Source organism: Ammospiza nelsoni, chromosome 1 (genome assembly GCF_027579445.1).
Source record: "Ammospiza nelsoni isolate bAmmNel1 chromosome 1, bAmmNel1.pri, whole genome shotgun sequence".
Classification (NCBI taxonomy): domain Eukaryota; kingdom Metazoa; phylum Chordata; class Aves; order Passeriformes; family Passerellidae; genus Ammospiza; species Ammospiza nelsoni.
Window position 1 is genome coordinate 29,289,355 of NC_080633.1, and position 15,054 is coordinate 29,304,408.

The 15,054-nt window shown below is 36.5% G+C and overlaps 1 protein-coding gene across 4 annotated transcripts in view; it reads right to left on the reverse strand.

Annotated features, from left to right (window-relative positions):
- The window catches only part of DGKB (diacylglycerol kinase beta), a 329,266-nt gene that overhangs the window by 231,318 nt on the left and 82,894 nt on the right, over nt 1–15,054 (reverse strand). For all 4 annotated transcript variants that reach the window (XM_059473663.1, XM_059473647.1, XM_059473654.1 and 1 more), the window contains 4 exons: nt 13,107–13,156; nt 11,653–11,727; nt 11,037–11,156; nt 1,199–1,316 (listed from right to left, as the gene is read on the reverse strand). In XM_059473663.1, the coding sequence (XP_059329646.1) occupies nt 1,199–1,316; nt 11,037–11,156; nt 11,653–11,727; nt 13,107–13,156 (363 nt within the window). The remainder of the gene's footprint in view (nt 1–1,198; nt 1,317–11,036; nt 11,157–11,652; nt 11,728–13,106; nt 13,157–15,054) is intronic.

Sequence of the window (15,054 nt, forward strand, 5' to 3'; positions counted from 1 at the left end):
TGAAAATGCATACAAAAATTTACTTCCAAATTATATTTCAGAGAAGTCTGTGGCCCCCAGAGGAGAGAAATGGTCAATTCAAACCCCTCATTCATTCAGACTAATCTCAAATTAAATCAATAGAACTGTATAGGCAGAAAGGTTCTCATCACCTGTGAGGGCCTATCTTTCATACCAAAACCAGTGAAAGGCAATTGTAGTAAGTTGCAGATTATTTTACCAAAAAGAAAAATAAAAGGTGACTTGGTACTATCATGAGAAGAACACAGCTGTGTACTAAAGTTCTTATTCATCTAATGGAGCAGGGCATAACATGAACCAATCACTGGGATCATCCACAAGACATATTCAAATCAGAAAATAGGTCTTAAAAAAAGATCAATCATTGGAACATGACACAAAAGAAAGATATGGATCTTCCATTTCTGGAAACTTTCAAATGGAGATAAGGTACCTTTCAGCAAGCCTTGGTTTCTCAAGAGACATGTTAAGAGGTGGTGAAACACAGGTGATTAGGAAATGCACAGATACAGCAGTTCCAAAGAACTGAAATGTAGTAATCGCAACTAATAGCCTAATGAAAGTCAAATTAAATGCAGTAACTTTTCTGTGCTCCTTTTCTTAAAATATATAATCAGTGAAATACATGGATTGAGATTTATGACTACAAAACCAGTAACTATACAAAACTTTAGAACTGTTACAGAAACCTGATTTCTGGGAAAGTGGGATTTTCACCTTCATCATTAACAAAACAATTCTGTGCAAAATTTGAATTAGAAACCACGGGACTTAGATCTTTGTCAAGTTGATACCTATTGTACAAAAATTAGTAAAAACAAAAGAGGAGTAACAAATGTATAAAGTTAAAACCTAAGTCTGATACTCTCTGATAAAAAATAAAACAGCAATAGCAGTAAAGAAAAAAAGGGCAATGGACTCCAAAGGGATCTAACAGTGATAACCCTTTGAAAGCAGAAAACTCCCTCAAACAACACATTTTACAGCCAAATCTCTTGAAAAATTAAGAAAAGAACCATGGGCACTTAAGAAGAGAAGAGGAGGGGGAGACACTACTGTGGCGGCAATGGTTTTGTAAGGGGAAGCTATTAGTTTTTTGTTACACAGCAAGAGCAACATTTCTAGGAACAGACATGCAAGCAAACGGACAAACGGACATGGAAATGCTCATACTCACAAGAACAGCAGAGACCTTGCTTGCCCACTCCGATCAGCATGTTCAAACATAGATTACAGTAGGCAGGCTTGTTGAAGTGTTTCAATCTCCATACATGCTGCCCATCATCTTTCACATTCTGCACAGGACATAAGAGAAACAGATTTCGCTTAATAAAATAAACAGTGAAATATATAAGTGCCAATAAAAATTGGTGATTTACTCAAGAACATAAAAGACAAGCTGTTACTTCATTTAAGACTCGGCACCAGATCATAGCATAATTATTCTAAATACACAGGCAATGATATAATAAAAAAAAATTCTTCAGAAGCTCATGGATATCCATGTGTTTCGAAAACAACTCAGAAAAAATCCAAAAGGCTGCTGTCACCACTGCAACACAATGATATCAATGCAACTAGGTTGATATTAAATTACAACTACTATTAAATTTTTTCCCTAGAATAATCCTAAAAATAATGGTGCTGTAGGTCAGAAGATAAAACTCCCCAAAACAAATAATAGAGAGGGTTTTCTAAAACCCCACAAATATTCTTAATGACTGTCAGAATTAGTTACATATATCACATAAGTGAAACAGGAAAACCAACCACACCACATTGACTATTCCCAGCTTTAAATTAAGATAATCTATACTGCCCATTATCTATCAAAACCCATGTATTTCAGGGTAAGATTTACATCTTAGACCTCTTCTCCAAGAGTTTTACATTTAAGGTAAATTTTTTCAGTCAGCTGTTGCACTATACTCAAATCTTTCATGAATAAACTGATCAACTCACTGGCAGTTAATATGTAGGGGCCCACTGTAATTTACATGAATCTCTAAAATATTATCAAATCATTCATTTTATGAAACTAAGCTTTCTGTGGGATGATTCTTCTCTTCCTTCTTCATGGAATCCTTCTGGGGCCTTTCTGTTTTTTGAAGGTTTAAAAAATTATGTGCAGTTGGTACAGACACTAAATTAATTCTCTAAACTCCTGGCTTCTTGGCAATACTGGCCATGAGGCTTTTTCCTTTCTAAAATCATCAGAGGTTTTGATTCCAAAAAAAACTAGATTAACCTAACATAATACCACTAGATTTTTTTAAAGAAACCCTAATTTCTCTTTTACCAAATATAACATCCAATGGAACACAGACAGTTAATGTCCATTAGCTGTTTCCTTGTGTATTGCTGAAACTGTATAGTCTTCTTGGTCATGTCATTGCCAAAAAGAAATTGCCATGCAGCTAAAACAAGTCACACCAATCTCTGTTTCTCAGAAACCACATCAGCAGCTGGTTCTTACCCAGTTTCTGATTTCTCACATCAAACTTCTACTACTTGTCATCATGTATACACATGATTCCTGACTAGATTTTCACTAGTATTATGGTTTTCACTAATGAGAACAGTCAATGTACATTGGCGAGCATAAATTTTAATAAAAATTTAGCTTTGTCCTAAATTAGCATAAACTGTATAAATTAAGTCCTTCAAGAATCCATATTTCTCTGTTCTAGAATTAGAAGTTGATACAAATCAAATACAATGAAGACTTCATCATCCTTGTGAGCAAAAAAGAAAAATCCTGAAGCAAAATCAGCACTCTAAGAAATTAAGAATGTTTGGCTCAAAGCTAGGTCTAAGCCAGAACATAACTTTGAAAATTTCCTACAAGTTACCTAGGAACAAAAAAACCTGAATTCCATTAAAATGTACCTTTTTTCTCTAGTATATCAGGATCAGAGCATAAGTAATAGCTGCCCCAATCTAACCAGCAGGAGTTCAAATGCCATCTCTGACAGCTGGGCAATGTCAGGGTCCCCTTTCTGCAGCAAAAGCACAGCAGATGCCTAATGTGGGATTCTCATGCTGGAAAAGAGTGTGGAAGTTTTCCAATTTCCCCTGAAGAAGCAGAAATAGATTCTGCAGCTGTGAAGCACTAGAAGCCTGTCAGGCTCCTTCATGACTGGCAGCTGAAGAGGATGTATTCCATTAAACAGAGCTCTCTAACTTCTATTTTTCTTCTCATCTTACTATCATATTCCACACATTTTTGAATTATTGTTAAACTACAATATAGTATGTGAATTTCAAGCCTTCTGAAAGTAGGCAATTATTCATTAGACAGCAAAGACCATGTAAATCTTTCTGAGGAAAAAACAGCAGACAATGTACACTTCAATTTTAACACCACTCAGGTCATCAACACATAAATCATAAACCACAAGCACTTAAAATGTAAGCTGACCAGCCTTACTTAGCAAAATGCTTGCTGTTTAGGAAAATTAACAGAAATTCAAACTTATGCATAAACTTCCCTCTCTTCCACATTAACTTTGTAGTACTTTTTCCTTTTAATTTCATTTTTAAAGAATGACCATTATATGTGAATATGTCACTTCTTATTTGAACAGAACATATGGTCTAACTTAGCTGGCATTTTCCTTATCAGAAAAACAAACAAGTCTTGATGTGGGTGTTCTGCCAATTAAAACACTTAGCTGTGTTACAGACTGCAACTGATGCAAATCCATTACATAAACACAATGCACTTTTGGAAAAGAGCAAATTAAATTTTTGCTCTTGTGCACTGCCAAAAATAAGCAATAAAGTCCTGCATATGATTATGTATGCACATAACTTTTTAAAACACTGCCAAGAGAAAAAAAAAGACATAATATGAAACAAAGCCACCTCAATGCAAGTCTTTAAGTATGAATAAAATCCACAATTCTGACACATCAGTGCATTTACTGACATTAACTCGTTTTGCTTCCATATCCTGAGAAAGAGTTTAAAAACAGACATTAAGAAGATCGCAAAGCAGGGCAGGTACAGTAAAAATCTCTTCCTCACTTCATTATACACATCACTGAAAATCAAGCCTCCATATGTCATACCCAGACTTTTAAACATAATGACAATAGTAACATTTATTTTGTTAACAATGGTTCTCTTAACTCATGGTCCTGACCCTGCTACCATGGATTTGATTGCCTGACCTTAAAAAGCAAGTCAACCATAAAAGAGCCAACCTTAGAACTAGTGGAAAATTTTATGCTATCAGACTTTAGCTAACATCCCTAACCTAGTTTAATATTAACTTATGCCAGCTTTTTAGATATTTGTGTAAAAGGTAAACAAAGAGATCTGCAAGATTCTAAGACTTAAAAGAAGTAATGAAATACCTGATAAATTTTGATCCCAGTAAACTTACCCTCTTAAAATAGCTACAGAGCATCTAAAATACCAGAATATTCAGGTTTTTTCTATGAGAAGAGTTAGGAACAAGCATTCAAGTGAGAAGGATGTTATGAAGTAGCTGTTATTCTTTCACTGATTTCTTTCCATTTATTTTAAAAATACTTACTTGACTTGTTCAACACAATTTTATTATTGATTTTTAGGTATTGTTCCATCAGTGGAAAGGTGAGAAAAGTTTCCATTAATCTATGCAGTAAACACAGATTAAAACAAATATCATTACATTCTATACTCCTTTGGTTGGCTCTTAGCAAAGAATTCGTATCACGTTTTGCTTTGTTCAATTTGCTTTGGGAAGAAAGGATTTTAAGTCTGTTTTTGGTCAAGTGGAGAGGGAGTAACCTGACTCAAGGGACACACTGTTTGGGATGCTCACTCCTACTTTCTGAGATACTGTGTATGTGCATGTGTTTGAGAAATCAAACCGAAAATCTTCTACAGCCTTCATCCCCACACTCATCCAGAAACAGAAAAGGGAGCACAGGAGGGAAAATTAAATGGTTTAAAACAGCTTCATAAACAGCCGCAGTATAGAGTTGCCCTGTCCAAAATCTATAACCGTCTGCCATCTGCAGAGACTTAGATGCTGCAGAAATCAAGTTGTAAATAAGGGTAAATCTGTATACCTGCGTGAAACACCATTTATTTTACACCTTATACACAGAAGAGGTTAGTTACTCCTTACTATTCCCGGGCTTTTTTTAACCTGTAGGGAAAACAAAAGGGAAAGGCATTTGCGAAGTTGCCGCAGGGCAGCGCGGACAGGGCCGGGCCGAGCAGCGCCTCGGCTCCAGCCAGCGCAGCCTCTTCCGCGGGAACACCGTGCCCTCAGCGGGGACATCGTGCCCTCAGCGGGGACACCGCACCCTCATCGGTGGGCACACCGCACCCTTCGCGAGACACCGCACCCTCTGCGGGACACCGTGCCCTCCACAGCGGGGACATCGCACCCTCATCGGTGGGCACACCGCACCCTCAGCGGGACACCGCACCCTCCTCAGGGGGGACACCGCACCCTCATCAGCGGGGACACCGCACCCTCATCGGTGGGCACACCGCGCCCTCAGCGGTGGGCACACCGCGCCCTCAGCGGGACACCGCGGCCTCTACGGGCACACCGCACCCTCAGAGGGCACACCGCGCCCCCTGCGGGCCCTGACACCACAGCAGAGCGGCACAACAACTCCTTCATCCCCCACGGGGACTCTGCTTCCAGTTGGGAACGAGCTGGCACAAAGGGAGCGAGCTACAGCTCCGGGGGCTCGAGTGCGCCGTCCGCCCGTATGGAAATAGCGCACGGTGCATCGGAACTTCGGCCTTCCAGAAAACTCACACTTCACAAAAGACTTACAGAAATGTCACTCAGGACAATGAAAGGCTTGACTGTCTTTCTTCCTCGCTGAACAAAAGAAATAGAAGTCTATGAAACTGCCCAGGTGTTGAGCAGTCATGTCAAGCTCCGGCCTGAAGGGATTAATCTCGGTGTAACAAATGTTTGCAGGTCTCTAGTTTGGTTCCATTTTAACATACAACTCAAGAAGCATGGCAACAAAAATGAAATATACACCATAAGAAGCACTATTCCCAAGTGTGGACTCCCACTGAAACATTCTATCCCACATTTAATCAAAAGAGTTTAAAATTTCTTTTTCATTATTTGAGTACAATTGCATAGTATTTGCTGTTTGAGGATCCAAAGGAAAATTTTAGGAGTATATCCTTATGATTTAATTGAAATATAGTCTCAATTTTACACAAATGTTTGTCCCACCAAAATTTACCTTGAGTTAAAAGGTGAACTGGGTTGGAAGTCACAATTAGTGGTTTAAAAGAAAGGAATATTTGCTTTAATTCAAATTATTGCTGACTTTATGCAGCATTTGCGGGTTTTAAACTTCTCTATCACCTTAGGGCAGCTGTGTTCAGCAACTCTACCGTACCAGGTACAGTGCAACCCTGACATCTAGTGGCCAGTGGAGAGAGAATAAAATACTTCCCTAAAATACAGTATTTCTTTAAACACTAGCACTTCTGAACTTGCAGTTTCTACTTCCTTTTTATGCTACCACTGACAGCAGTAATCATTTGTTACAGGAAAAGTGAGACCAAATATCTGGCATGCAATTACTCTAAAAGAGAAATCAAGTGCTTCTATCAAATCATGGTGGAATAATGTTGTACAACACCTACCAAAGAGCAGAGTACAATGCTTATGGCTGGCAATATCCATCATTAAGAAGCCTTTTGTGCACAGATTACAAAAGAAATTTTAAGTGATGCTAGGACAATAAATGAGCTAACTCTTTACTTTCTCTTACAATTTTAATCTATTTAAATTAATGCAGAAGCAAATAAAAATGGGAGAAACTTCAAAGGTTTCTACCGTGGACAAGTAGAATAAATAGCCTAATGTTCACTAATTTGAAAAGAACACTTCCCAGAAGAATCAGGAGTACTGCAGGGATGTCTCTGTCCAATTCGTGTTTGGGTGAGAGACTAACTATTGCCTTAAGATGTAAAAATAAATTTGGAAGGTTGATGAGGACTGTGAAAACTCCAGACTGAAGTGTGACACTCAGCAAAAAAATACCTCATATATTTATTACTAAAAATTAAACCACATAAATAACAATTTCCTACATAGATAACATTTTATTTTTCTTCACTAAATTCTCGCTTTACATGAGAATTTACATGAACTGAAAAAACTAAACATCAGAGTAAGAATTACTCTGTCTTAACAAAGATTTCAGTAGATGTCATATAGAGCACATTTAAACAGTGCTAATGGGAAAAAGGGTAGTCACCCAATTACAAATGGATTATACATGTGTAATACATCCAAGAGCTTTTCTTCTGAAACAAACTGCCAAATAGTACATGTATCTATCTCAGAACCCTTACAGAAAAAGAACCAATTAAGCTCTTATTTAAGTTCCTTATCTTGTATCCAAATTGCTCATTTAGAATATCAACTGCCTTCAAAAGCACCAAAAAATCAAATACATCATTTCTATCCTGGAACATTCGCAGAATCAGAATTCTGTATTTCTAAAGTCTACCTTCATAACAACTCCAAAATCAAATCTTAGGAGGAAACAGAACATAAAGTCCAGCAAACTAAAACAAACTGGATATTAAGGTTGATTTCCTAGGGAAATTAGACTTTTTAATGCTCTTTGTCCCATTATCTTCATCACTCTAAACTGCACCAGCAACTTCTAAATTAGTTTAGTAATCTCAAATAAATTTGAAGGGCACTAGAAATTTCATGAAAGTCTATGAAAATGTTGGGGAGGGGGGAAGCAGAGAGAGAGAGAGGGAGAGAGGGATAGAGAGAGAGAGAGAGAGAAAAAGCAAAAGGGAAATCAGGCAGATTTCCTTGTTAATTCTCTGACTTGGTAACAGGTGGCTGGTAAACGCCTGTAGTTACAGCCTAACACTCTTGTCTCTCTCTGAAGGGATTACTGATAAGGTCAGGGGGCAAAGGCCACAAACCTGTGACAGCTTAGGCTATCTCAACCCCACTGCTCATAAACACTGGCTTGTTTATTCTTTTATTTTAAAATCATATAGTTCCATACTTCACTTAAATGCTCCTTATTTTTAAATTATTCTGACTAGCATCTAATCATCTAATACAGCATGAAATAAAAACTGATTGAAAGACTTTAAATGTAATAAAGAACTTTTACATGATATCTGACCTTTGTATATAGCTATTATAAGAAACTAAGGATTAAGTACAAACAATGTAGCTGAATTCTGGAAGTACTATGAAAATCTGCAACTGAACTAAATTATCATAGTTTCACTGACATTAGCGTATCAAATGAGACCAGCTGAAAATCTTCGTACAAGCTCTATACAACAGTTAAGTACAGTGTTAATGGACCTCAACCCAAAACAAATTAAATATTCCACTCATATCATAATTTATTTAAATAAACTATAATGACAGTTCTTTGTCACTGTCATATTGGACAAGCTCTGAACTTGATCTCTTGGATTTAAAATTTTGTCATCGTGAGTTCAATACAGAAGGTGACAGAATAGTTTGGTTGTGGGTTCTTTGTGGTGTGGGTTTTGTTAGGGGTTTTTTGTGGTTTTGCTTTGGAGTTGGGGAGGGGACAGGTTTTTTTGTTAGTTTTTTTCCCTCTGATTTACAACATATGAAGATTACTTGGATGTGTCTAAACAGCATAATCCAGTAGGTTATGCCCCATATTTTCACATACTAATCAGTTTGAGGAAAACCTTAAGATTTTAGCACTTTTTAATTTTATTAGTGAGTCCAAAAGATTCTTATCTTATTTTTCATTACCATAACTAAGAGGAAGTAGACAGACACTCAGAAAGCATCCTGGGAAGCTAGGTTTGCAAAATCTAACAATGGCATGCAAAAAGAAATAAGAGCATCCCACTAATGGGATTGATGCAATGGAATGAAGAGCTTGGATAATACATTAGAGGCTGCAAAACCATCAAAATCATGCTATCAGTTTACACTAAATAACAGACAGGCATTAGTATTGATTTCACTTTTCAATGTCCTAAAATACAATTTTATTCAACTATGAACAAATGGAAGTAGTGTATTTTTGCTGGTTTAATGAAAAATTTAAAAATTTTGCTTTTCTCTACATATAATGTGATGGTTTAATAAGCAGTTTTAAACATAAAAAGAAAAATAGGAGCCCTTTTAAAAGGCAGCATCTTGTCCTAGTGAATCATTAGAAAATTACTAGCAAATCAGCTCATATGTAGGTAATGGAGCTTACATAAACTATGCTTATTGATAATAAGACATTTTGCATGCTATTACAGTATTTCTTCCACGACTGTCCATTTCTGTCTTTTAAATGCATCAAATACTAGGAATACTCTTGATGACAGAAACACTGACCCATGCCAATAACAGACTGTAGAACTTTGATCACTATTTATGCATTCTTAGTATTTCCATAGTAAAGCTATGCAAAGCACAATAAATATCTAAAAACTAGTAAAAATATTCAAAAGGATAAAATGCTTGAAAACATAGATTCTTTCTAACAGCTTTTGCTTTAATATGAAAATAAACTCTACAGAATGATCTGCATTAATTTATGCCATAATTTAGGAGTATCAAATTATGAAATGTAGAGACTGAAAAATACTCCCAGAACACCTATGTTACCTGTGATGAAAGAAAAATATGTACTGAAAATCACTATCAGTTATCTGCTATAATGCTTGTTTGAGAACATTTCCAGGCCTTTGTTTAGAGTAATTCTGTGGAAATAACAGAATTCAGCCTGATAAAGATCTGCTTTTTCATGACCGTAATTTAACATTTTTCTTACTCCATCTCACATACAGAATTAAGGAATTAGCACTACAGTGATCCAGACACATTGAAAGTTGTCTTCAATTCAGATATTTTACTTGTAATCTAATTAGTTAGATTTTTCAAGACTAATATATCTTTCATTCAATAAACTCGTTTGTTACATATTATCCTACACAAAGTATCAATCCGAGCATTCTTCATGCAAATAAAATAGCATAGAGCAACTAGAGCAGTCTAGATGGCACTAAATGGGGAAAATATTATTTATTATTTTCAATATGTGAAAATTACTTAAGAAAATAGATTAAAAAGAGATTAAAAGGCTTTCTTTCGAATAGCAGAAATGCAGTTGAAACCCATGCTTCAATAGATGAGTTCAAAATTAGCTCAAGTATAGGACAGCAGGTGGCACTGACAACATGCCAAGCTTAAAACAGCTGCACTGAACTGGTAGAAAATTGATCATACTACATCTGTATTACCTTTAATGTGAGGTTGTAAATGCAGAGAACATAAGCTCATCTTTCACAATACTCTGTTGGTGTAAGTGTCCCCCTCGATATTGCTTCTTACTATACTTTACTAGTGTAGTTACAGAAACAGAAGATCTTCATAGGGATGTATTATGACAGAAGATGAGCAACCAATAATTGCTGCAGAATAAATTCCATCTGCACACATGAACTAAAACTCTTTCCCTTGAAAACAATTAACACAAGGAAAGTTTGCCCACATTACTGGTAGAATCCACCTCACTGGAACTATCCAGGCTTGACAGGGCTCTGATTGAGATAACTCAGTCTGTGGCACTGCCTTTAATTAGGGACTGGAACAGAAGATCCCCAAAAGTTCTTTCCAACCTGGATTGCTCTGTGACTCAGTGGTTAGGCCACACAACCCAGTACCATGCTGAGAAGCTTAGACACTACTCCAAGCCTGCTGTAACATATACATGGGCAGTAAAACACACTTAGCAGACAATACTGCAGCTTGGAATTAACATGTTGCTAGCAGGAAAAATTATTCAGCTTTTTATAACTACCAGCTCCAGAGCCAGCTTAGTAGGTGTTGCTTTAAACTTGCCAGCGGTTCTGTGGTGTTGATGACACTTTGTGCTTTGCATGTCATTCAGCCACAGTAAAGAGGAGTAAAGCAAAGTCATTCTTTATACAGGCCACAGAGAAACTAACCTGAAGGCCACAGTCAACATGCAAGCAGAAATTTGATGCTACTATTTAATACCTACATTTTCTAACCCAAGAAGGACCAAGAGCGGGATTGTTGTCATTCCTCCTTGGATCCACTCTTCCAGGGAAACAGTGCCATCGTGATCATAGTCAATTTCTTCCATCATTTCATGAAGAATCTACAATTTAATGAAAAATCTCATAAGTTCTAATTTATTATTACTATATTCTAATACAAGAACTTGCTAGGACATGTGCAGATCTCCAATTCTCTCATACAAAAAATAAGAAAAATATTACTTGCATGGTAGCTGTAGTCAAACGAGCATGGACAGTTCAGAAAATAAAGTCCCATACTCACATTTACATTTTTTTAACACCTAAATGTCCCAAACCAACTTGTGTCCTTTGTGCACTCACTCTTAAGAAATTTCAGAGACAAACCAGTTAGGTTAAGGAAGTTAATTATTACATTCATTGAACATTTCATAGATCAGATTTAAACAGCAAAATACCAGTAACAGTGCTAATTCACAATGCTACTTCATAGTGGAACACAGGCTTTTCTTATTTCTACCATACTCACCCATGGAAATCCACGTGGATATGAAATATCACAAAATTATGATAGCTGTTTCTAGCAAGATTAAAAAATTGTGGTAACTGGATACATACCGGGCTTAATTCAGTAATATCCCATTCAAGGTATTCTGCAACATGCATCATTTGAGCAATGATATTTTCCAGCTCCTAGAGATGAATGAAAATGCATGATACTTAATGCAAGTTTAAAAGAAAAGTTCTACTGCAAGAAACTAGTAAGTCAACTGTATTGCACTCAGTGACACTATTTCATCAACATCCCTGATGAAATGCTCTTTTCACTGGAAGCTGTATTGTCAAGTGAATTTGTTTACTAGCAAAAGGTTCTGCACAGACCACAAAGCATTCAGGGAGGCAAAATACAGCCCCCCATAATCAAAGTAATTGAAAGTAGTCAGAGATTCTCCCTTCCTAGTTATCTTTCAAGCACCTATGTTTTCACGATCCAATTTCCAGCCTGTGAAAAGATCATGTAATGATATTTAAATTCCATCACTCTAATCTGAGTGATGGAAAAATCACTAAAAAAACAATTAAAATTACTAAAACTATTTTTACAGTAATTATATAAATCACAAATTTCTAACAGCAATAAGGCATAGAGTGGATTCTGTAAACTACTACAGATTTATTTTCTTACCACTATAGTATTGCCTTGATCATGTATCATTAGGGCTCTTCTATAATTATATATACGCTTTTGCTTTGTAAACATGCTCAAATGCTTATCTAGGACCATTCTAAATTCTCATTTGTATCCAGGCATCTAACCCAACGTGATATTGCCTAATATTATGGTGCCATATTTATTTTACATCCATATATAATTTTGCTTCCCTATTTCCCTACAACTTATAGGAATCACTTCCTCTTCCTTACCAATCCATTCTATGCTGTCTTCCTTCCAGAATATACAAAAGAACATGGGGAAAAAACCCAAAAAAAAAAAAAGAACACTGCTAATAAAACACTTGTTTCTGTTAGGTATCAGAAAAAAATAGTTACATCTTTTAAAATTATTTCCATATCTCTGACTTTTCTTCAAACATTTGGTTGGCCTACTCCTCAAAACTTTGCCCTTAATATTGTTCCTCCATTCTTCATAATACCATGGAAGTTGTGAAATCTCTCCATATAAATCCACTGTGTGACTCTCATACTTCACCTTTTTAATGAAATCTTTAAAAATGGTGCTTTCACACACATCTCCCAGCAGCATACCAGAATTACTGGAATCATATTAATGTGTCCCCTACAGTAGTATCATTAAAACTCAGAAGACTATCGAACAGAACTCCATGACAGCAGTGTCAGCAACTGAAAATTTATATGGTTGTAGAAGCAGCATTTCTCATTGGAAAAGAAAACTCAGGCATTAATTTTCAAATGAATTCATTTTTATTGACTATATTTTATACTGCCTCTAATAATTCAGGATAAATATAAATTTGATTAGAACTAATGTAGTTTTGTATAGTTTTGCCATGCTGACATACTCTTACAATGCAGTACATAAAAAACATTACCGAACTATCCAGGTATCCATTCCCATCTGTATCATACAAGCGAAACATAACTGAAAAGAAAACAAAGAGAGAAGGAAGCTCAATTAGAAAACACAACAAATACATCTCTTTTTCATAAAAAAAACCAACCCCAAACCAAATACAAAACAACTAAGCCTGAGTTTCAAAGAAAGGACAAATATTAACATTTTTGTTTAATGACCAGATTAGCTATAGACCCTCCAAATAAGCTGCATTATGCGAAAGGTTCACTCAGCAAACTACCCTGCCACAGTGCCTCCAACAAGACATCCTAGCCAGAGATGCACCTTTTCCACACCATCACCCTAACAGCTAACTTGGTGTGTGAATTTGATTTTGCTTCCCAATAGAGAGGATCTGTCTTCATGAGAACTACCAAAAGGCCCTTCTCTGTGATCTCACCAAATATAGGGTAACACACAATTGGTCACAAATGTTGGTAAACCTGCCTAAGGTACAATGCTACTCTCCCTTGGCTGCAGCTTTCATTATTCAACAGTGGTTGCTCTAGAAACTCTTTTCTGACCACCTAAATGAAACACAGGATTAATATTTTAAATATCTAATCATCCAAGTCCAACAATAAACATTCATCACGAAGTGCTGGCATGACTTCTTCCAGGACCACACTTGCTTCATCAGCCTCAAAATGTACTCCAAACATGCTGGGGAACCACATGGACAAAAAGGTATATTTTGGCAATACCCAGAAAAAAATATATGCTTTCAAGATTGTATCATGACTTGATGCCAGCCAAAAGCAGGATTACATGTGCCATTACCAAGATATTTGGAAGCAGCAAACCATAAAGCTTTCAAAGGAATATTGATGGAAGACTAAAAAGAAGTCCAAAAGCCTAAAAATACCCCACTCTTTGTCCCTACTTTCAGGACAGTTAGTCAAAACTCTGAAATCCAAATACCCACCATGCTCCTCAAAAGCACCATTTTTTTTTACCCCTACACCTATTTTTTAGGGACGAAGATGTCCGCCCATTTAGCGGTGGTTCCAGGACAATGTAATGCTTTCATCAACAGCAGAACACAAGTAATCTGTTTCCAATCAGATGTCTCTGGAAATGTAACATACAACCTATTTAACACTGAGGAATCCTACCACACTGGATCCACAGCAGATGCTGCTACCGTCCAGAAAATTGAAAAAACAAAGCTTACCATAATTTTCAGGAAAAAAATATAATGAGAAGTAAGAAGAAAGTATTAGCAATTAGAGAGTAAAGTTCAGAAAGAATTTGATCATTTTTGGACTTACAGAAAAACTGTTATATGTACAGGTTTGTTTCACTTATATCCTCCATCTTGGGAATGAGTGGATCATCTAACTGTGTGGAAAAAAGTTAAGCTCTATACCTCTCTACCACTTCAGCAATTTTTGCCACTACCTTGCACTGCTCTTCAGAGCTGTAATACAAGATTGATTATATTTACAGCAGTACACTATTTCACGCCACAAAGGCCCATGATTCATTAGTTACAGGTTAGGAAGACCTATAAAATATCCTTCTTTCCCTAGAGTTACCACAGCAAAATTGTTTCGGTGTAAAACAAGTTAATGTCAAAAGCCACCAGAGATTGGTACTGCCCCTGCTAGTACACCTTCCACCAAAGCTTCTCAGAGCTTGACAGCTAATATTGTCTGGCAAAGGTACCATTAGGCATTCACAGTTTCCACGGGGATGAATCAGTGAATCACTCGACAATAAAGATAAAATTATTTGGCTCTCCTTCCTCCTCCTCTGTGATTCTTAGACAGTAGTTGAGATAATGTTTTACAGCAAGTTTTAGCACTTCCGTGACCTTTACCCACTCCAGAGCAGTAGTGCTTACAACTTTTTTTTTCCTTTAAAATGAATCAGTATTTCTAATCAGTCGTTTAAAACCAGACATTAGTGTAATTATAACTGTT